The sequence below is a fragment of the Vanellus vanellus genome (genome assembly GCF_965231255.1).
Source record: "Vanellus vanellus genome assembly, chromosome: 1".
NCBI classification, from domain to species: domain Eukaryota; kingdom Metazoa; phylum Chordata; class Aves; order Charadriiformes; family Charadriidae; genus Vanellus; species Vanellus vanellus.
The window spans coordinates 80,145,769-80,170,643 of record NC_138905.1 but is presented as its reverse complement, the minus strand read 5'-3'; the positions used below and the strand labels follow the sequence as shown (position 1 = coordinate 80,170,643).

The 24,875-nt window shown below is 42.4% G+C and overlaps 1 protein-coding gene across 1 annotated transcript in view; it reads right to left on the bottom strand.

Moving 5' to 3' along the window:
* ETV6 (ETS variant transcription factor 6) overlaps positions 1-24,875 on the bottom strand; it is a 144,556-nt gene that overhangs the window by 78,111 nt on the left and 41,570 nt on the right. Inside the window, exon 2 of the mRNA XM_082479568.1 lies at positions 15,447-15,576. Within this exon, the coding sequence (XP_082335694.1) occupies positions 15,447-15,576 (130 nt within the window). The remainder of the gene's footprint in view (positions 1-15,446; positions 15,577-24,875) is intronic.

The window sequence follows — 24,875 nt, the reverse complement described above, 5'->3', positions numbered from 1 at the left end:
AAAAGATTGCCGACCCATCTAGCCAAATGTCTTCAGTAGTGGCTGCATAAGCAAAGTATAAGGAATAAGGAAACATTAAGCAATCTCTTCTAGAATACATATTGCTTACTTCAGTCTCTGGCAATCTGTGGTTTAAGGACGTCATGAGCTGTGGTTGCATCCAGACAACTGTTTCCATACTGACCAAATGACCTATCCCTCTTTCCACAGGTTTATCTGGTTCCTTTTAGAGATTCATTTACATTTTCACCCCTTGAAACATCTTCCTGCAATGATTTCTTTCATGTAGTAATGCATCCTCATCCTCGTTTCTTTCAGACGTGTTGCCCAATGATTTATCTCGGATCTCTGGATTTGCTGTTCTGTGAGGAACTGTGAATACTCATTCCCTGTTCACCTTATGCATACCAAGTATGACTTCATAGCCACATGATAACACTCTCCCTGCCAACCCATTCCCTTAGAAAACTATCTTTTCCTCAAACTGAAGAGTCCTATCACCCCTCTAGTCTCCTGGGAATGGGAGAACTCGGGAAGTAATCTGTTCTAGCTAGGTCTCTCCTATCACATTAAAAATGACTGTGTGGATGAGACCACCACACCCTGAGTGGGACTGATTTTGAACAAACTCAAGGTGTTAAGAAACCTCTCTAGAAGCTCACAAGCTTCATCAAGACTGTTAGAACTTCAATCTCCTAACAATTTTGGGGCAAAATCATGAAATCAATGCAGAGTTGGGAAAAAAAAATTGAGACTGGTGACTGATTTTTGACAAATATATTTAACTTCTCCAGTCAAGGAACATCCACAGGTTTCACTGTAAAACGACATGAAAAAGTCATGAGCTACTCACATCAATAATTGTTTTTTGCTGAACAACCACAGCATCCTTCTGGATGAGATTTCCCTTTACTGTGGTCCCATACGAATGAGATGCTGTCTCCCAAGAAGAATTGAGAAAATATTATTAAAAGAAGAATCATTTCCTTTCATCCCAATTCTGAGTGGCACTAGGAGCAGTTAATTTAGCAGATGACCATAACTTCAAGTGGTAAAGACATGCTGGGCAGTTTATTCATACAGAGAAAGATAACATCCCTGCTCTTCCAGTTGCCAGGATCTATTAAAGTGTGGCTATCCTGAAGCTCAAATCATGCAAAGCATATGTATATTTTAAAGCTGGTTAAGAAACAGGCTTTGTACCCCTATCTGTACTTTTACAGCCTTTATATAGTTGATGTTACATCAACTTATAAAATTATATAGTGAAAATGCTTCAGAGTGGGAGCCCAGTCATTTCAGGATAAAATTATCAGTGTGAGCTACCTTTACTCACAATAGGTTATACCACTGATTATTTCAGTTTCCAAAACGGTGCCAAGACTGTGGATTAGCCTTCACACCACTAGTCTTCAGGAAGTGGCCCATGGAATGCACTCAGTAAGAAAGCATTAAATGCAGCTGATTGAGCCCCATCTACAGTTTTAAGCCAACTTACAGATTTCAAACCATATACAGTACTGCTGACTCTGTATACTCGATCTGTTAAAAACAGATTGAAAGACCAGTTCAAACCTGGGCTTCTAGTCTCAAACACAGGCTAACCCTCTAGTGCCTGCTTGATGCAGCAGAGATGTGGGGAGGACAGCATTGCAAGCCTACTGGGCAGCACATGTGGCACGAAAGGCACCATCCACCATTTTCTGCATTCATTTTTTCTGATCATAGGCAGTAATTTTACAACTCTGCCTGAAAGAAATAGTTGTAACACGTTGCAAGTGTTAATTAGCTTCAAGAGAAAAAGGAAGAGTAACAAGTCTCTGTGCATAAAACCTAAGTACTTGAGCAACTCTCCTTCTGCAGGATCTAAATATGTACATGTACACAGAGATACATGGCGTGTGTCAGCTTTTAAAAAAAAAATCAAAACTTCCCAGCTTTGAAATAAATGTTGATTGTTAACTCTTTTCTGAGTTCTCACTTGTTCTTACTGTAAATCATGGAGCACCAGAAAGGCTGTGGGTGAGAAGCTGTGCTCTCAGGGTTATTCTGGACTAGTTGGATTCTCCCAGAACTCTCAAAAGAAAATCATAATTATGGAGAACTCACCACAACACTGCATATCCAACCGATTTGAAAGACATCTGGATTTACTTCTGGGTGTTCTGTTGAACCGAATCAGCTGCCAAACTTTTTGAGATTCAGCCATCGCAATTGCACACACTGATAATGGTGTGGCAGGAGGCCAACAGCAAATACTGACTCCTTTAACAGCCCAGCTGCTTCAGGTCTGCCCATCACAAATACAGCTCGTCCCACTGTCACTACTACCTTGCTGTCACTCCCAGTTCCCCTGATTGTTTTTCATTCTGCATGATTTTAAAACTGAGAGAGGGTGTAAAAATTGGAAGAGGACTGTAAGTATTTCAGCTCTTACAGACATCGAGTGCTACCCCTTGTTTCTATTTTGCTGAGCTGCAAGGCTTCAATTCTGCACCGAACCTTGAACAACTTCTACTGCATGTGACCCATTCACCACTACCCCACACCATGCATTGCATCCCTGAGAACAACACAAAGTGGAAGTAGAGAATGACTCCTGTGATTTGGTTACACTCACTTTCAACAAGTGAAAACCACCAAGCAAGCTGCAGAGCAGTGGTGAAACAAGTCCCGTGTATTTAATAACAATATTTGTCACCACTGCCTATTAGTATTTAAAGAGCAGTAAAAAAAAAAAAAAAACTTCTAATAAAAAGATCAAGGTGCCTTAAACAATTACACACCCAGCAACACAGTAATGACTACCCAGAGTAATGCAGCTAAAAGCCCAGAGGTAATCAGACTACTAAGGAAGTTTCCAAGGAAGCAAGACATAAAGAAGTATGACACACAAAAAAAGGGGAACAAAGAAGTATCTGTGTACAGAGGGGTTTTTCTGACAAAATGCCTTCAGTGAAGCATGGAGAGGAAGCGAAAGCCAGAAAGGAGGTTAAAAATTGAAGGAGACAGATTGCTTGGAAGAAATTAGAACGAAAGAGAGAATAGGAGGGAGGAACTTATATACATAAAGGGAGATTTCCCCCACTAGGAAATACATGAGGACCCACTCAAGCGGCAGAACTGAAATGAGTAACTGGGTTTGTGGACCAGCAGGGACCGGGGCTACTTCCTTCTGCACTACCAAGAAGGAGGAAGTAGAAAGGGAGAAATTCTCAGTATTGCATAAAACCAAAGAGGCACAGTCGTTCCTTCATCTCTTTTCCCCCAAACACCGGCCAAATAAGTAGAAGCACAGTGCAAACCTACACATTTACTCACACACACACATTCTGGATAAAACTGTGGGAGCTCCTGAAGTCAGTGAGACAACTCCTGTTCATTTCAGCAGGCCCAGAAGGTCACTCTTTTTTCACACTGCAAGCATCTATTAAGCTGACTCAACAAATCATTCCTGGTTCAGCCCCATCATTTCCACCTAGGGCTTGTGCAATTTTACTCATGAGGGTCAATCCCCAGTTGTGCTTTCTGAACCCTCCTTTGCCACAACTATTTCTGTTGTTAGTGCCCAGGGTGGCAGAATCATAAGCTCTGGAGTATGCACGGAGGGAGGGTTTAAATATCACAGAATCTCTCTGCTGGCTTGAGTTGATGGAAACGTTCTTTAAAGCTCAGCATCAAAGCATTCACTTTATAAGCTGCAAGCCTTGGTTCTTGTGCCAGCAGCAACTTCTCCCCATAATTAATTAATACCGTATTAATTGTGCATGTTCCACGGGTCTGTTGAGGAGGTGTGGCAAGGCCTGCACACACAGATCAACCTTCCCTTAGTGCAGCCAAGAGAGGAGCACAAGAGGGAGAAGGTAAAACCCCTTCAGGTACCTACAAAGGAAAACTGAGTGCAAGCAATGTGTTCGGGGGCTTCACAACCAACACTTGAGGAGGGGTGCGCTGAGCCCTGCCATGGCATTTCAGCAAACAACAAACGATAAGGGCAAGGAGGCATCTTCTACCAGCTGCACCCTTGTGTAATCTGTTCGGCTGTGGGCCAGCTGGAAGTGCAATCAGCGGGCCAAGAGGAGGGGCCCATGGCAGCTGAGTGCCCTTGCAGATAGGATTTGGCCACAAGTCATAAGATCCTGTGAAATCACTGGAAGGAGAAAGGGGGAGGGGGAGGAAAATGGAGATTATTTGACCTCCTCTCTGCTGTGCTGAGCCTCAACTCTCCACTGGCTCCCAGCAGTGAAAAAGTTGCACCCTTGCCCTTCCGGGACTTTGGCCATGGTGCAACTGCCCACCATGGGCACCTCACTCCCCCCAGGAAAACTAGGGAACACGCGAGAGAAGAGGATGCCCCAGCCAGTAACAGCCCCTGTGAAGAAGCCTGTCCCCAGATATGCCTCCGGATTTGGCTAAAGACACCTGCCCAAAAGCAGTCAGGCAGGACATGCCAGCCTGCAAGCAGACCCACGGACCCTTCCTCGCTGTAGGACAGAAACCAAGGTGTAACTAAGCTCTAAGTGCTGATCAAGGTGATTTACAAAGCAGACTCATCCTCTATAAAACAATCAATCTAGTGGATACATATGTATTTTCAATTGTAATCTGAATGACAGGTAGAGTTTGCCTGAAATCTAACCTGTAAAGACATTTTTACACTAACTTGCACCAAATTTATTCATATCTTTTTTTTTTGTGTAGGTAAACAATTAATTGTTTTTCTAAAGGTACTGTGCGTTTGATGTTGTTAAAAGAACAAAGAAAAGCAGGACTGGCAAAGGAAAATTTTAGCAAGACTCCAAAGTGAAAATAATGAAATTAAAAATACACGAAACGGAACCATAAAAATGGGGGAGATAACACAGAAATTTCAGAAGATTTTAGTTAAGAAACTAACTGCACAAAATTGCCACAGCAAGTTACTTTCAGAAAAAAGGAATTTATGTCTAACTATGAATTTGCTATAGCACATCCACAGTGAATGTGGAAAAATGCAGTTGAAGATCGTGCTACTTATTCTGAGATGACAGAGCATCTTAAACTATACAGAGAAAGAGAAGCACTAAAATATAGGCACATAGCAAAACCATTACGAATACTGCTTAAAGCAGGTAATACTTTTCTCTCATGAGGAAGGCAAAATGCAATTTATGTTTACCATATAAAAAGGAGGTGCTTTTTTCTTTTACAATGTTGTGAGAAGGATGACCAGAAATAGACAGACATCTAAGCTTTACATTAATTAAATGTACAGATGCAGATTAAAATCTTAATTTGTTGATCTGGAGAGCCAATGGGTGACAAACCTAAGACTCTCTTCCTCCACTGTCCCTTTCTTTCAACACTGAAAGAAACGCTAAACAAATCTCCTTACATTTTTAAAAAACAAAAAGGTAGCTATTTATAGCTGCATTTATTGGAGCTGTTTCCTTATCAGGAAGTATGTAGCTGGGAATTACTGTCTGCCTACATCGGAAATTCTTTCAGGGATACAAAAACCCAAAAAGGAAATTTCCCTTCAAAAATATTCTGTGTGCTTTTTGCTGCTGGTGGGTTTAAAATAAAATGTCAGTGCTCTGACCAGGTCACAGCCCCTTCGGGAGGCTTGTTCTGCAAACAAGAAGCTTTAGGACACCTGAGGGGAACATAAAAAAATGCTTCTAGAGAACTGAAAGAGGGAGAATGCTGAGAACATTAATAAGTTAAGAAAATAAACCTTTTTTGCAGGATGCTGAGATAGTGCAATTTCATTACCAGCATTACAGTATTTTCCTCTGAAATTAGTGTGTTCCTAGAGCTTAGCTCTACCAGAAAGCATTTGCAAAATTTATCACTCTGGCAAAGAGCTGACTTTCATGGTGCTGACTACAACTGGTTTGTTCACACCAGGTCTTCAGCCCAAGCCTATATTGTGGTCAGTGTAGTTGTCAGACCCTCCCGACTGAACTCCTGTCTCCCACTGCACTGCTCCCTCCTCCACCCCCAGGGCACGCCCAGTGGTACACGGTCCAAAAGCCAGTGAAACTACCACTCTTCCTTTGAGAAGGGAGCATGTAATGCCAAAAGCCTGTACTGGGGTACCATCCCCTTCTGTATGTCACAGCACCAGGACAGGGCAAAGGCCATGTAGGACATGGGTAGAATATTACTTGTCCAGTGTTTTGTGGCACATGGGATCCAGTGCTACAAGTCACTCTGGGACTTGGGTAGTGAATCCCTGGCTACAAGGATCCACTCAGCAAACTCTCAAATAGGAAGACTTGCACTGTTTCTAAATCAACGCCCATAACTGAGAATTTTGCCACAGAGTTCCTTACCCTACCTCTCCACTGATTGCAGATCACTCCACTACGCCTGTGGACTTTAATGGCAGGAAGCAGATGTTGGTTGAGCATTAGAGACATTAATTTCATTTTAACTTGTCACAGTGTAATTTAACATTTTCATTTTCTGGTCTGTATAATTGCCATAGAGGTACTTGACCCTGCTGCCAGTGGTGCAGAATGGACACTTTTTCCATATACAAAAGTATATGGAGATCAAAACCAGACAGGCATATGCAGTAAATAAAGCAGGATGCTTAGGGCTATTCCCAGGGTATGATTTTTATGTATAAAGACTCATAAGCAAAGATTTGGAGCTGAGCAAGTAACCCTAATGCTTTGACTCTAAAAAGCCAATCAGTAGTGACTGTTTATTAACTTACATCACCAACCGTATGCCTCATTACTTCTAACTATTTACTTCTTGAACAAGGATCACTACCACATTAATAGCAGCGTGCTAGTCCTGCACGAAACAGTTTACATGAAGAGTGAGCACATTCAAACATATCCACCCCATAAAAGACAGACAGCACACAAGCATCCACAACAGTGGAATGGCTGATGCACAAGCGCTTCCCCCTCCCAAGTATCTTTGGAAAATGATCTTGAGAAGAGGGTCTCAACTGAGGTGTTGGACTGGGCCTCCAAATCTCCATGGAATAATTTTACTTAAAATTTCTTCAACGAACTTACAAATAATTTAGTCCTTCTGCTCCAGCAGTAAAACGGGGAGTTGTAAAATGGGTGTAAAATCTCGTTTAATGGAGATTTTGTCAGGCTGTATTTGTTAAGCACCAGAAGGAGCGCCAGCACAGGAGAGAGAAGACATAAAAAGAACAGCAGAAGGAAACCCAGCCTCTCATAAAGGGCATCAAATAACTGTTTTCTCTGTGTGTGTGTATACATATGACCTATTACATGAATTCGTGGTACCCTGAAGCTGCAGCAGGTTTCTCCTCACACACTATGTGCCCTTCTCAATGCTGGACAGTGGTGCTCTCTTCCAACATTCAGAGGCTCAGCTCTGTTTTTTATTAGGGGAGTGGACATCGCATGCATGCTATGTTGTTTCCGCAGGGTTTTCTACCACACTTGTGTTTTGTTGCAAGGCGCTCACCACAGAATGGTTTGTCATTGTGGAGTTGTTAGTCACGGCTTACACGCAGTTTCTCTTCTGTGTTTTGTTTAATTGTAGGCCTATTTATGAACACTGGGTTCTTTACATTAATTTTATTTCTTAAAAAAAAAAAAAGAACATGGAAGCATTCATAACATAACACAAAGAAAAAAATTAAAGAGACACATTTGGGATGGAAAGAGAAAAGCAAGCTAATTTTAGGTTCACTGATCTTGACAGCGCCCCTTTAAGACAAAGCTAAAAATGCTTCAAACCCAGCAATACCATAAATGTCCTGCTGCTTTTGCTTCTTATTCCTCCCCACACTTTCCAGGGGAATTCCACAAAGGATCGGCTTGAATCCCAGATTAAGATTAAAGTGACATAGCTCCCTTTCCCCTCTGAATAGAGGTGTGTCTGTGTTTTGAAGATTTAAAAACCTGAAGTGAAGCTTTCCAGGAGGGTAAAAGACTGGCTTAGCGCCGCTGGGACTCCCACACTGCAGGCTCTCCATACCCTGAAGCACAGGTCTCTCGCCCTCCCACCTCAGGACTGCTTTACAAGTTCCCACCAGGGCAGGAAAGACCTCATGCCTCCATATGCTTCCACTGGGGACTGTCGGTGTAGGAAACTGCTGCGTTAACTCTGTCTGGGTAACAACGAGGTATGTTAAAAAAAAAAACAAACAAAAAAACTCGACTCTCAAATAATCAGTGCAGTTCACAGCACTGGCCCTTTACAACAAGTTTTTTCACATTTAACCTGGATGCCTCTGCCACAGTCACCATCACCAGGCAGAAGTAAGGAGCTAACAGATTTAGGGTTCAACTCACCAGCTGTTTACATCAAGGGTGACAACTGAAGTGGCCCTGAGTCACCCCGATGCGAGCCCAGTGACAAGGGGCTCAGTTTCCCACAGGTGACAAACAAAGACCATGCCAGAAAAATTTAAAGCAGACTTTATCTGATCTAAAGGCCACAGCTTTCGCAGCTGGATCAGTAACGAGGTTTCACTCTTCTCAGCCCAACATATTCCAGATAAAGCTCTTTCAAGTAAAACGGTGGCATCTATGTTGCGCCCAGCCATGGTGCAAGAATGAATCTGAGACTGGGCTTCCCACCCATCCAAGTTGCCTGTCTGTATGATTGCTTTGAAGCTGGCCTGAGGTTCACTGTAAGAAACACCCAGCAGGCAGGCTGGAGTAGGTGAGTTAAATTCAGATGAGCACCTGAGGCTGCCTGTGGAAGAGACCACTTTAGGTAAGAGGCAGACATAATCAATGTCTCCCTGGCTCCTGACTTTCATCCTGTTTGCCTAACCACTGGGTGCAACTCACAATCATGAAGGAGCCAGGCCCAGTCACTTCACTAGGTTTGACCAAAGTAATGGTCACTGAGGCTGACAGGACACCTGGCTGGGATTTCCATAGTGCAGCCAGTGTGTCAGTAGACTATTACTAGTTATTAATTGAAAGACCAGGAGGCACCGCTGAACAGAGGAAGCAGATGGGCCCTGCCCTGCATAGCTCACAATATAAACATGCAAGAAAAGCCCACGGTGGAAGAAGATGCAACATCAATAAGATTAAATACTGCAAACAGTCAAGTAGTAGCAAGCAGGGCCACTGTCCTGCTTTAATTTTTTTTTTTTTTAATAGTGGGTTGAGACTGGTTAGTAAAGGACTAGCTATGCAAAGACAGAATAAAGTATAAGATGGAAAGGAGATTATGAAGAAAGGCAAGCATACAAAGGACAGCAAGAGGGAGGAACAAGGCTTAAGTTGCCATAACATCAGAGGAGCAAAGAAGGGGCTGAAAGAAGCCCATCATCTGAGAAAGACCAGTCCAGACCCCACTAAAATCAGCTGGAAATTAAGTACTCATTTCAGTGGGACCAGGATTAGTCTCAGAGTCATTAATTTGACATTCTGGCCACCTCTCACAGTCCCTTTGTCTTATACAGCTTTTATTTTATTTTCCCTGTATGTGCGTCAGTCAGTTTTGTTCCACAAAGATCCTTCCAAAGCAAATATTTTTATTGCTTGCTGCTCTAAATGTGGCTTAGGGTGAAGGGCTTTTTTTGCCGTCTCATTACATACTTTCAGTTCAATGCGCTGAATATTCTAGTAACTAAATAACAATATGCTTAATGCTTCGAAGTGGCTTTCCATCTGCTAGCCAAAATTGTAGAATAATTAACAGGTGCCAAAGGATTAATAAAAGGAGCAGCATAATTAATAGACACTATACAAAAAAAAAAAAAAGGATCCTTGGCAACCCAGACAGTGGTGGTGTTTCCTCCTCCTTCTCTTGTTTCCTGCATTCCTTGAAAAATAAAAAAGAAAAAAAAACAACCAAAAAAACCCAAACCCAACAACAACAACAAAAAGGTGCCCTTAAAACACAAATGATGCAACATGTGTGATCAGGAAGAAGAAACTCAGGAAACTCATCATAAACTGCTTTCAGGTCTGATAAATGCCTTAGTTTGAAGAACCTGCTGAACTGAGAGCCCAACTGCCTGGCCCGCCCTACTACTCATGTCCACGCTTTTGGGTTATATAGGTTTTTTTTTTTCCAGAATGTGGTTCAGCTAGGGCCACAAAGGTGTCGAACCAATACAGAGCCACTGGACTGGTCCCCACCAAATCAGAGTATCAAATAGCCAATATAAATAGGCATGCAGAAAGATTCCTAAGAAACACTCACTAAAAACTTAAAGCCTTTAATATAATCGTTGCAGAAAGCTAAATAAATTCCCCTTCTGTCCTCCTTAATGAAGGCAGTAAAACAGACAGTAATTACAAGGGGCACAGAAACACTGAAATAAAAAACATGATCTCACTAGCTGTATGTGATACTGGTCTGGATACTCTGAAGTTCATCATCAGCTGTAGCCTGGAACATATTGTGCACTGGAAAACCAAAGACCAGAACCTAAGCCTACATTTGAAACAAAAAGTACTTAAATAATTTTACAAATAGGTCCTTAGCTTTCCCTACCACCAAGACCCCCCAAAAAAGTGAGTGCAGTCAAAACAACACCACTACAGTCCCAATATAAAAGTTTTCCACTATGAGGTGATACATGTATCCTGACATCTAGAGTGTGTCATTTTACTCTGAACATCAGTACAGGCTGTTGGGGGTTCAGAAAAAAGCAACAGAGAGAAAAATTAGTTGCTGCCAAGAATAATTGCTTCATGTATAGAGAAAAATACAGAAAAGTATGTGCTGTGTGCCTTGCTATGACAATGGGCTGCAGGCGTATGAAGGATGTCAACTCTAAAGAAAGAAGAGTGATTAGTTCAGAGGAAGAAAAGAACTCTTGTTCATGCTTGTATCAATAGAAAACACTGTGAAATCTTTGCCCATGAGGTCCATCTCCCTAAACAAACACGCACGCGTTCCCAAGGGAAGATGCCCTTCAGAGATAAATATCAGACTGTACAAATCAACAGAAATGTGCAAGGGGGAATGCTGCTGCACAGGATCAGAACACATAACAAGTCCTTTTTCAGCACTGATATTTCTGTGTCTCTTGTTAAAGAAGATTTATGTTGAAGGAGACAAAGAAAACTATGAAGCCTTTAGCATATATTTACATTTGCTGTTGTAGAAGGCAAACCACCTTATTTTCATCTTGTATATTACAAAAAAGGAAAAGCTATTTTCTCTCTGATTCAGAGCATATTAATAGACACAAGAAAGGGTTCTCATACCCATCTCTTAAATGCTGTATCCTCTATTCAGTTCCAAGAACTTTTTACCACAAGGTATTGGCCGTAGCAAAAAATTAGTAACTAATGACATTGTACCAGACAAGAAAAAAAGATTGGTTTTAATTTAAAAAAAAAAAAAAAAAAGAAAGAGAACTTTCTCTCCGTGGTAATATGGAGTACACTTCCTCAGAGACAAGGGGTATGCAAATAGTTTCATGACTTCCACCTATCTCAGCATTCTTCATTATCACAATTATCTGGGCAGTCACTGTACTAATTTTCACAACTTCGAATAGTCTTTGCACTCACCTCTTTTTTCATTTTACAGCAGGGAAACTAAAACAAGATGTCCAAGGTCACAGAAGGCACCAAGAGCAGAGCCTTGTGTGAGCGCTGAACTTGCTTCTCCTGAATCCTCGGTAAATATCTCCATTTTCCAAACACTCCCCCCTATCTGACATTAGTGCAGTCTAGTGGAGATCAGATATGCTGCAAAGCTACCACAGCATACACATCAGGGACAAAGAGCAAACTGGAGATCACTCTACTTTTTGACTACATACCTCAAATAGAGGAAAATATATTCTCCAGCTCCCCACTGATTGTTTACAGCGTCCCCAATAGTCAGTTACTAGGTAAGAATTGGATGTTAGGCAAACAAGTATGTTTAGAAGTATGGGTCAAAAGTCCCTTACAGAGACGTACAGCATCAGAGAAAAGCGTGTATTACCAGAAAATGATTCTCACTCTCCCAGAGCTTTCAAATTAAGACTGAATACATCATATCTCTACACTGTAAGAATAGGGCAGGCTGGAAAGAAAGCAGCTAATTAAAACAAGAAAGACTGTGAGAAGGGGAAAGTGCCATAACCCCCAGGAAAAGGGGTTTCTCTGTATTTCTAGGTGTGTTGACCAGAGAGGAGGAGTCCTCCTCAACATGCTTGCAGCAAACAGGGATCTGCATTCCACCCTTCTAAACTTCACACTTCTCCCTTTTCCAGTCTCTGGATCAAATCAGCCGAGCATAACTGAGACCCATTTGCTCACCAAACAGTGAGAAATTATTTATTGTACCAAAGGAAATTGCTCTACTAATTGTCCTGATACTATTGGCTATTAGCGCCTTCAGAGTGCTCTTACACATTAAAAACAGTGAGATTTCTAATAGGAAGGCATAAAACACTGTCTGAATCCACAGAGTGCGCTTCATGTTCCATCCAAAATGTTTCTCTCTTAGTTCTACCTTCGCTTGGGCCAACTGCTGTTTTCAGCTGCACCTGTAGCATAGCTCTTGAACTTGCAAGCTGGCAGAAAAGAAGATATACAGGTTAGGACTGAACTCTGCCTTTATTGTGGTAAATGCCATCAGAATGTCATGGAAATAGAGAATGAGTGGAAGCCTGACAACCTATCAGCTCTGTGCATGACTGGAGAAACTTACCATATCTCCCTGTTGCACTGTAATGATTGCAACAAAAACAACAAAAACGCTGGAACCAAACAAAATCTCAGATCTAGAAAACCCTCAGAGTTTGCAGATCTAAATCCTATCTTCACACACAGTACCACAGCCTGAACTAGAAATTAGCTACTTTGCCTGACTTCTAAGGCAGTTTGGATTTAGGACCAAAGCTGTCGCTCAGACACATCTCTCTCTCTCAAAAAAAAAAAAAAAAGGGGGTCCATGCAGGAATTGCTAAATCCCACTTGGTTATTTCTATACCCGGTATTAGGAAGACTACTCCTGAAATACAATCTTCAGTTCTGTTGTCCTCACTTTAAGAAGGATGTCTGAAGTGGGAAACGCTTCACAGAGATGATACAAACAGAATTTGAAATCTGGAAGCTTTACAGGAAGATTGACAGCCTTAAGAACCTCTCTTCCTACCCAGTTTAGCCAAGAAAAGGTTAAGAAGTGACTTTTTCTAAAAGCACCTATATCAGGAGTAGTCTTTTGACAATATTTAGCAGGAAAGGAGATAATGAGATCTAATAGTTGGAAACTGAAGCTTGACTAATGCAAACTATAAATAGGGCACTTAAAAAAAAAAGTAAATAAGGAGGATAATTAAGCATTGAAAGAACATCTAAAGACCTTATATCCTCCCCACCACTGAAGTCTTTACATGAAGAGCAGAAATCCTTCTGCATAACATGCTGTAGCTCAAACAGTTACTGGACCTAAACACGGGAGTTACTGAGTGAAGTTCTGTAAGTCAAGTTATACCAGACACCGTTTTACAAATTCATAATGGTCCCTTCTGGCCTAGCTATGAATCTATATACTTTAAACAGTAGTTCTAACAGTGTTTGGGTCAGTTGGTTGGTGGCAGTGTTTGGGTCAATACTGACTGCATACTGAGCTACAAAAGACTATACTGCCAGGGACTACAACTAGTAAGGCTATGTAAACATGCTCCATGGTGTTTGTGACCTGAGACACTATGTGGAAGACTATTCCACAGATATTTAATGATTAATTGTCTGTGTTTTTACACTACAACAAGTCAGACTGGGGTGAAAAATACTAATGGGAAAGAAGCCTCCTTGCAAGTTTAAAGATGTGCCAATCAAAAGAAAAGAAAAAACAAAACAAAAATCAAGGTGAAAGGTTGGAGCACACCTAAAAATACGGGATAAAAAGTTTTCACTGAGAGGAAGCCTTATAAGCTTCACACTACCTAGCATGCTGCCCAGCTGAAGGAAAGGAAGCAGGTAGTAAACCCAGTGCCCCACCCCTTCCAGTGTCAAGGGTCTCTGCCTTCCTGCCCTGTGCATCTGTCAGACCCAGCAGGGAAGGCAATAAGTAATTGGAAGGCCAGCCGTGATCCTAGCTGTGAAGAGGACAGACAGAAGTAAATAGTACCAATTAATGCAAACAGGAAAATAGAAAAAGATCTCAGGGATTAAAAACCACAGTGGTGAAAAGAACTGCTGGAGAAGAACTGCTTCTGTGTTGTTTTCTTCGTGTCTAAGTTTTGGGCAAAGCATAGAAATGCCCTGTAAGTGTGGCAGCAAGTCCAGCCTGGGCTGGTGAAACAAGCCAGCAGCCACCCACAGGGGCAAGCAAGGCCTGGGAGCTCAGGGATACTCAGCGGAGACAAGACGGTCAGAAATGCTGCAGCACCAGCTCCCATTCCTGCCAGAAAGCACAGAAAAGGTATAAGCTGGGCTACACCACAGCACAGGCAGAAGAGAGTTAAGAGGCAGCAGAAGGCAAAAACAGGACTGTTCAGGCAACAACTGACCCTGGGACTATGCAACTCAGTAGCCAGCAAGGGAGTAAGCATGGGATTACAGAAGCACCGAGAGCAGAGTTTGCATCCAGAAAAGGAGAGTGCCTAGAAGACAGCTGAAGACAGGACCAAGAATGTCTTGTGATAAACATGGACTTTTTTTCCCTCCCTCTGAAATCCCAAACCCATTTGTCAGATGGCAACGCGCAAAGTTATGTTTGCTTCTGGCCCTGTTGCTCGTTGTCGCTCAAGTTCCCCAGGAATGTAACACCTGACAGAAGTTTACTTAAAACCTCTCGATTTACATCAGAACTGCTTCCCCTCCAAAAAGGAAAATTCCACTATGCTTTGTCCCCATCCTATCTCACTAATTCACCTCTTGCTGGCCAGCAGCCCTTGGCCTTTCCTATTCCTCAAACATTAAATCATCTCAGCAAGGAAGTGCCTGGCTCTCGCCTTGCCCCCAGCTCCAGTTTTTGTTACAATGTCAGTGATAGGCCCTTCCTCCTTTGCACCATCCTTTTGTACACAGCTAAGCTCACTCTTCCTCCTTTCCCATTGCCTCTGTCAGCACACACAGTCTGCAGTAGAGAGCCTGGGCTCCAGCACCATTTAATACTGAGACCCATAACAACCTGAAAAATACCCACAGCACAAATCCACTCCACTTGCCATAGTTTGTGAAACTCTGACCTTGTGTTGCAGCACATCACCGAGCAATTCCTATACCATGGAAGGAAACATAGCACTTCCCACCAAAATAAAACATCCACATTTGTGCCTGTCATGAGAAATAAGCCAAATCCTTGACAGTGGGTGCAGGGGCGGCAGGGGGGAACAATGTACTGTATTTAAGAGTAGTTTCCTTTAGTTAAAAACAGTATTCAGAAAAATAAAACCAGCAAGAGCTTAAAAAAAAAAAAAAAAAAAAGTCTAAAGCCAGGGGGCTTCCCCGCTTTCTTCCACAAAAATAGAAACACCTCCTCACCCCACCCCGCACCCTCCTCAATCCAAGACCATAAGAAGCCTCCGCGCTGACACTCACGCAGGTGTGCCGGCAGTCTGATCGTGTCTTCCTCCATCCTGATCGCTCGAGGCACTGGGACATGTAGTGGTGACGAGGAAGTGTAATTTGGTACCGGGCTCACTGGAGGTGTGTACGAAATTCTTTCCTGCTGTTAAACAGAAAGCAGGGGCGGGAGGGAGAGAGAAAGAAAGAGGACAACGTGAACTTTGGAACAGAGGTGTGAAACCAAGGCAGGGGAGGGGGGAAGTGGGTGGAAGGAAGGAAGTGTGTGCGTGTGGTGGGGGCGAACAGCAGCAGCGATGTACCCGGCTGCCCAGGGAGCCACAGAGCTCGTAGCCCGTCCACTTGCGGGCAAGCACTAGCATGGGCAACGTGCTGCCCAGTCCTGCGGCCAGAGGCCAAACAGCTTTTAGGGTGACAGGTTTAATTTTCAAAAGGTCCAGAAAATTTCCAAGGGTCTTCTCAGAAACTTGCCGAGGGAGGAAAGGGAAGTGACACACAAGTGGGTAGTCTCTTAGGGTTTTATGTTGGTGAAAATCTGACAGCAACTCCATGATACATACACGAGTACCATTACAGAAAGTGCCAAACCCACTTAATCTTATCCTAACAAATCAGTCATGATCTGAGCACATTTATTAAGTATTTCACATTTTACTCCTTCATAGCATTTTAAAGACATTAAGCAATTAGTTTTGTCTTTGCTGCAGAAAACCATACTCTACCACTAAAAACTACTCTATTAACCATCAAGTAATGTACTTTCTTTTTTTGCCTAAACTAGTTACTAGCTCCTTCTTTGAAGTAGTTTAACTTGCAACCAAATAAGTAAGTCAGCATACAGAAAGCAGCTATGCAAGGAGAGTCAAAGACAGTTAAAGGGCAATTTGTGAATGTTGCATTAGTTTCATAATTGTTAGGGTTTTTATTTCTGAAAACATCTGCCAAGAAATTTAAGTCTGAAATTTCATCTGATCTGATTGGAAAATTCTTACATATTCTAAGCCTGTACTCCAATCACAGCACAAATTATACCCATTGTAAATAAACATAGTCACAATTTTACAGGAGCATAAAAAAATATCATTATCATATGCTTCCTGGAAGGCAATGCATGTTACTTCCCCAAAACCATGCTGCTGACATTCAGTGATGGCAGTGCAAACAGCATAGATTTACATCCACATACATACAGAAACAAAAGGAGCTACCTTAATTTCTGAGCATTTGCTGTACATGTACAGCTCCCTACTCTGACCCTGATCTCTGGCAAATGGAAAAGACGAACGGTGCTGGAGTAAGAGAAGGTAATTACTTCCATTACGAACCACAACATTATCACAGTTGTGCAGCAGGGAACTAGACTGGGGCCGATATAGGCACCTGTAGAACATAATGTTAGCCCCCTTACCGCCAGCAAAGGGAAGGAGAGGTTTGTTCAATATGAGTAAGTACTCTTCAGGCAGACTAGATGACTTGTCCAAAAAGAAATGGGACATGGAGAATCTAGAAAGTCTTGCATATCTCTGCCACCACTTCAAAGCAAGCCCAGCTGTTGTCATTCTAGCGCACGGTGCTGCTATCAGCTTGCTGCTCAGCAGCTCATGCAGAATGAGAAGTTTCACCTCAATGTGTGGAGTCCCACCACTAGACTATAGCCACCATTCCTGACAGTCATGGCAGAGAAGACTGACAGCACGTGGAGAATAAATTATCCATCTCAACACTAACTATTCTGGGTTTAGACAGCATGGGAAGACGGGCCGGGCCTGGTTCACTCCACCACACTATGTTGCTATTTCTGTGAGTACAGCCTGTGTGGCTTTCAGCTCAGTACTTCTTAACCAGAAATTGTTCAATCTTATATTCCAGTTTCCCACAAAGCCTTTTAACACCTTACTGTGTCCACACACAGTAAGTTTCTTTCTACTCATCACTGTCCAGGCAACAGCAATCCATTTGCTCATATGAATTTAGTTTTTCTTGGTTAACAAACAGCGACGTTCATTGAGATGTGGTGAAAGATGCACCTGTGGAGCTACACAACATTACTCTGCTTTCAACTTAGGCAACTCCTTCACTGACCTGAAACAGCTGACTCTGCGAGGTGCAGCTCTCTGTGCTCATTCTACAGTCTCGCTGCCCATTTTCACCTTCTCACCACCAGTGCATACACCAGAGATTCACAACAAGACCAGCCACTTCCCAGCATTTCCTGCTGTGATCCACAGCTCAGATAATCGAACCACATTGCAGATGCTCATTTTGTTTATTGAATGAGATATTTATAAAAAGAGGAGTGCTTCTGAAACATAGCCACACAGATGCCTGCTTCTGCCAACAGGCACTAGAGGATAGATGGGAGACCTGAAGTCCTTTTCCTCCCTCTGAAAGAATGCAGCATACAGTCCAACCTCATGTTACATTTCATGCTCACAGAAATACTGAATCACTGCTGCAAAGACAAGGACTAAGTGGCTTCAAAGGGCTTTCTCTCCAGCCACGAGGGGAAAAGTGCAAGCAGAAGACAAAATTAAATCCAGAACCCCATGCACTTCCCTCAATACTCAGGAGGTGCTGTATCAAACTAAGACATTAAGCTTCCAATACCCGCTGCCTTTCTCCCTGCACTGATCAACCTCCTAAAGGCATATGGTAACCCGATTTATACCAAGACAGCTCCACTGAGATTTACTGTTCTAAATAAATACATTCGATTCATTGTTTCCTAGTATTCATAAGAACAGGACAGTAAAAAACAAAAAGAAGTTGTGGAAATGCAGACTTTTTCCACGCACCTTGGATGTCCACAGTAATGTGGGAATTGGTAATATCTGCAGAACACATTTTACAAGGCACAAAGGGAAGTTAGCTATCTGATGCTTATTAGTGCCTTTGAAATGCCTTCTATTACTAATCTTGCATTTTTTTCCAGTACCTTTAACCCAAATATCAAAGCAATTTACAGACATTAGGTAAGTCTTTTTTCTTTTTATTAGACACACAGGGAACCTGAGTTACAGAAAGAGCAAAGCTCAAACGAGCTAAGTTATTTCAGAGTTAAGCTGTCTTGAGAAAAGGACAGCATGTACCTCTCAAGGGCAATACATTTAACAAGTGCACATCCTGAAAGAGCAGCCCTTGTAACTGTCCTGGCCACATTTCCAAAAGGTGTAGAATGGTAATGTCACAAGGAGGTCAAGGCACTGGGCTTGTGGAAAAATGAGCTGCAGCATGAGTCAGTAACATGTCTGGAAGCAGAACTGCAAACTTCAGTCCAGTTCTGCAACTGACCACAGTTCTGTGCTTCAGCTATATACAACTCCTGGCCTACACAGACGTGTGAATGCACAAGGTCACATTTGCTCCCCCAGGCTTTTGAGAGTCACACTTCCAGGAGGTACCTGTTGCACTCACACCACTCAGAACACATTTGCTTTAATCTTCATAACTCCAGAACTGCCTAGGGCTTCTCTCTATGGGACCCATCAAACAAAAACATGTCTGGTATCTTGTGCTTCTAAGGTTATGCAACCAGATACTCTGCTACCAGGATTTTTTCTAGAAGAGTTTCCTAACCAGTCAGTTCAATATTTCCCTTTGCATTAAGGCCAAGAGTAGATGGTTCAATGGTAGGGCTGTTAAAGCAACAGCTTGGGAAGAAGGCTAGGTAGTGCTGGTAGCAGAACCAGCATGAACCTTATGTGTACTTGGGCAAACAGCCTTGCTGCAGCTTAGTCTACTGGTAAAAGAGACTAAATCAATACACATTTGGTGTGGTCCTTTGAGATTATTGGTGATGAGTGCTAGGAAAGAGTTTGGCATTACCACATTACAGATTCAACTGCCTGCCAGGGGACTCTATAAACATTTAAACCCACAAGTGACCAAATGCCCAGACCCGGACAACTGCCATCTACAAGAAACTTCAAAATAGCAGCTCCCTAGTATTTTGCCTGTAGCCACAATGAAGTGGATAAAACAGTTGACATATTGCTTGCTGTCATAATTTCTGAAAGGCTTCTTCAGCACACAGTCAGAAAGTTTCACCATGAAATTTCACCTTGAGTACAATAATTGAAGAGACGCATTAAGTCAACCTTTACAGAGACCCTCAGGGTTTAATCTAGTAGTGGCTGGTGCTCCAACAGTGCCACCTAGACAACCAGCCAGATCTGCTGAGACTGGGGCATGCTTTCACCTGCCTCATCAAGCAGGGACAGATTGAAATACATGGTTAAGAATCAAGACAAGCTATGGTTTTGCTCTCTCTGTACTGCAAAAGTACAAACCACTAAGTACCGAGGTGCTGAAAAAACGTTAGATCAAACCATCCTGTCTAAAGAAAATGGAAGGTAACTCAAAAGCTCTATTGATCATGACTATCTACTAGGAGTGTATGTAACAGCTGATTAGAATCCCAAAGCCATGAAAGCACACGCTGATTCTAGTTCGAAGAATTGGGGTAGATCCTTTACTGACAAAATCTACCTGAATGGTTAGAAAATTCTGTCAGGAACACAAATAATTCATATTACTAAAATAATAATAATTTTAAAATGTCAAAATTGCAAAACTAAATTTGTAGTCACCTTTCAAAAAAGGCTAACAGTTGAGGTGAGGCTGCAAGTAAAAATAGCTTCACGCTTTTGCTAAAATTACACCCTTCTAAACTCCAAAGCAGCAGTCTTCATCGTGAATGTTCTCCAGCTTGCAGTCTGATAGTCTTTTTGTCCCTTTACTAACTCCACTCAGACGGCAGGCACAAAGGACATACATGTTTTTGCAGAAATGAAAATAAAATATGTAAGAAAGAATGCTAAGCAAGCCCTCATGTTGTCCCAATGACATGACTACTTCAGTAGTTGGACAGGATGGTATACTAAAATGACTTTTTTTAATTGATAAAGCAAAGAAACACATTACTGATGCAGCAGTTTTCAGGAAACCAAAATGGCCAACATAGTCTGCAAATACCCTGCAGTGGACATAAAAAGCAGCTTGATCTTATCACTGTGTAAAAACCTACTCCTGTATTACATGTAATGATACTACACAGGGCAAAGTTAACCAAGAGTGAAAGCTGACATGCACTTGCCCCTCAGGCTGCTGGTGTACACATGCCACTTGTGCCTGTTGCATTTGCAGTTCATCTTTGCATCTCCAGATGGCTCGGACTCCCCCTGCTCCCCAGAGAAGCAGGTGTTACCACAAGGTGGAGATACAGCAATGTGTGCTGCAGTAATTACTGGGAAGTCAATAGTTAAAAAAAAAAAAAAAAAAAAAAAGAAAAAAAGTTACCTGTCCTATACTCACAGGCAATCCTCGGTTACTCACAGGACAGTGGCAGTGGGATGCTGCTTTAATGGAAGCTTCCAGCTCCCTGGGTATCATCCCATCACCCTGCTCCAACTCCTAATCTGTGGGATGTGCACTCAGAGAGGTGTGCAAATGTACTAATGCCCTCTTAGATTTTTGAGGAAACCCTAGGCTTAAAAACCCCTGAGTAACACGCCCTTGCCTTGTGCAAATCCAGGTTTGAAATGTATGGTTGTAGCTGTCAGGAAAGCTGGTGTTCTAGATGCAACACTGTATACCCCAAATCACGGAACACGTTCAGCTCTGCAAGGATACGGGACCAGGGCTGCTATCTCTTTCAGCAAGCACACTGAGGCAAGGAAAAGTGGAAAGACAAGCCAAGCGACCAGGTAGCAGCGGGGACCCTGGGGTGTCTGGTTTTGCTACTGTGGATCCTCCTAGGAGTAGGTGCCTTGGGTATGGTAGAGGTGAAAAAATGGCCTTAGAGAAAAGGGTTGTTGGGAGGAATGAGGTGCTTCCAGGAAAGATTCAAAAGGCCCTGCACATCTGGGCACTCAGCAGGGCAGTACCAACAAACCAGTCACAGAGTAGCACAGGGGACAAAAGCAGGAGACTCAAGTAAGTTAATCATTCAGGAAGCAAGTGAGAGGAAGAGGAAAGCGAAGGAAGATATATGCAGTGTTCACCAGTGTTTTCACATGCAATACTACAGTTGGATACAAAAGTCCAAGAAACCACTATGAGATGAGTTACAGGGTCTAACATAGGGAGGAGGGGGGAAATCAGAGCCCCTAAGAGACTATACGGCACCAGCTACACAGTTAAAACATTTTTGGTCAATGCATACTTCAACTTCTGCTACCAATCAGGCTCCAGAAAAAGCAAAGTAGAGCTCTGCAGCACCAGGGTATGAATTGAACTGTCCGCTTCCCTCCCTTCCCCCAGTTGCTGTCGTCGTCTTAATTTCCATGGCAGACTTCTCCTCATTTTTGATCCCATTAATATAGCAATTCACGTCAAATCTATAGCAGCATAATCAGCACACTATCAGTAATTAGAGAAATTAAAACAAACACAGCTCTCTGGAATGGACCTTATGCAAAGCAGCACTGGGAAAAGATTAACATCTCATTTCCTGCGCACAGAGAGCAGAGATTGTCTCGGTGACCTTAGTGAATTTGTGAAGTTCAGTTCCTCCCTGCCTCCTCCCTTCAGCCTGCCTCTGACAAACCTCCTGGCACAGGGGCAGGAGATGGCTACCCTCTCACATCTCAATCTTTACTCAAACAAATAAAAAAAAAACAACACAGAGGTGCAACAGTTCATCACGAAAAAGAAGGGGAAAGGAGGCAGTGGGGAAGTTCATGCTTCTCCAAAATGATTACAGCCACTGTTCTAATTAAATTAAAATCTTACAGACAGCAACACTGATGCACTCAAGTGTTGTGAAAAGGCAGCTTGCAGAGGTCAATGTTGTTGTTGAAAATGCCATGGTACAATCGCATTATTGTCTAACCACAGCAAAATATCTCAAATTAGCAAGTATAAATGAAGCAAAAAAACTAGCTGAACCACACACTCAAAAAGTATTTCTTCACTGAGGTCACAGATAATATGGGGGAATATAGAGTAAAAAAAAAGGCTGTAGGAAGATAATATCAGGTACAAGATTCAAGAAAGGATTAGTCATTTATATTAACAATAAAGAATGTTATCCATAGATATCCCAGCTAGGCAGCACAAAATATATATGGGAGGCAGATTCTGGCTCAGAATTTGGAAGTGGAATTGTCACACTCCAAAGCAAGAATAAAGCCTTATCAACTTGAAGTGTGAGACCCTACTACCCACCCTTCTGCAGCGAGGCTCTAAGAAGAGGCAGCAAAGCTGGGACTTGGCCCACCTGACCTACTACTTCAAGGCAGAAGTCAACCATGGATTCAACTGCCTGATGTTAAGAAACTATCTGCCCCTGGCACCTTTCCACATGCAACTTCCAAATTTCCAAAAAATTGCGTTATGGGGTTGTCATTTCAACATTACTCTTAAGAACTTGCTACTGACCTCTGTTTCAGCAGGACACAGAGAAAGATGGGCCACGGCTTTGATCCACAGGGCAACCCCTTTTGTGCCTACATCATGATTTTGTCAGCATGCTTACTTAGCACAAAGCACCACAGAAGGCTAAGAGAGAGTTTATTGCACAGCTAGAAAAAAAAACTCATGAGGCTCTGAAGTACTGTGGCCAGTGAGTAAGCAGCAGGGAAGCAGGGAGGGCAACAGAGAAAGACTTTCCAGGCTGATATATCTGTGCATCAGAGATACTTCACTATATCTTTTTTGTGTTCTCTTTTCTAAAGCAGGGAGTGCTGGGGACCCTCATCTCTCTAACATCCAGTGGTTGTACAGCCCTACCTGTATGCATGGGAATTCACACCCTAAACACCCGCGACCGGAGTCATGCACTCACTTCAGTGCAAAATTTCTGGAGGCCATGAAACTAAGATGGGAAAACTAAGGGGTGTACAGGGAGCTGCCCTCTCACACGTTATGGGAACAGAGAATCCTGGAGCTACTGTGCAGTGCTTCAGGGCTGGCATGGCAGCACATGTTTTCACTGGGTTGCATTATGGAGCTGTCACTGTACAGGAAAGCTGCAGTGCTACTATGTATTCAAACACATTTCCAGGACAAGTATCATTTCTGGTCTTTGTACAAGGGATGAGTGTTGCTTTCTGAACACTTTTACTGAAGCTACAAATACTGTGAATGGATCCTTTACAACAGGGGATATCAAATATTTCCATAGCATGAAGCACAGGTCAGAACTGCCACATGGACGAGGTCAATGCATTCACTGCCATGGATTATCTACGTGCCCATCAGTTAAGTAGTGGAAAAATCATGGGAGAGTAATTCACATAAAAGTCATAGCTTCTTTTAATCCTCAGTCACTGTTGGAAACAAAATTCCTGAGGAGCTACAATACTTTGAAATACACATTTTAAAAATACAATTTAAAAATATAAGAAATGACTGACCCTTCTCGGTCCCATTTCATGGTTGGACTCTGCTCTCATCTATACCTGCAAAATTCTTCAGCAATTTTTTAAAAACAATTATTCTGGTTCTGATTTACATTAGCGGAAGTAAAGTCCACATATGGGCCTCAATCTTTATCTTCTCTAGTTCAGTCACTTAAGTTTACTTTCTCTCCTTATCTAGATGAAATCAGTTTGAACCTGAGGGTGAACAGTGTGTATATATGCTTGTTTGGAAACAAATTGCATCATGATATGCCATAATTATCTTATATCTGTTACCATTTGAAAATATAGGCACACCCAAAAATCAGCTACTATAACAAACTGGAAAAAAGTTGCTTATGTTTGATCCTTTAGGTGCCTACCCTGGTAAGCATGAGAACATCTCTCCTCTACAAAGGAAAGTTATCCACCGCTGGAGGCACTGAGAGGACAGCCCTGATCGCAGGTTTGGGTTCTGGCATCGGAAGACCATTTCAGACCAGAGAACTGGTATACCTACTTATTATCTTGTGAAACAATAGTTTAACCCTGCAAGGTTAACATCTTTACAGCTTTCCTCACTGACAAAACAAAACACCATTGGCATACACAGCAACACCACATTTTCATGTCAGCATTTCATCACACTTCAGACTTCTGGCAGATTTTCCATGAAAAAGGACATACCAAATAGACAGGGAAACCTGGGGGTGCCATGACGAAGTCTAACCCTACACCTTACAGTTGCTGCTCCTAAAGGTTCAAGCAGTGCAAAAGTAAGCCAGCCTACACAGCATGGCTGGGAGCATACTATATCCCCTTGTTCACCACCACATCTAAATAGGTAAAGGCAACTTGCAGAGGGAATCTAGGTCAGCCCTCGAAGAGGATCGCATAATAAGGGTTGTTGGTGAAAAAATGGACAGATCCACTTGGGTGCTCAGGAAATCTGAACAGAATCCACAAAGAGAGAGAGACAGCCAAATAAAATACCCATTCTCAAAGACTGCCTTAATAAAGCTAGTCCAAGAAACAAGCGGCAATGGATGTTTGCCACTATAAAATATCAGAAGGATTCAGATTCTTTGACTCCCAGCATATT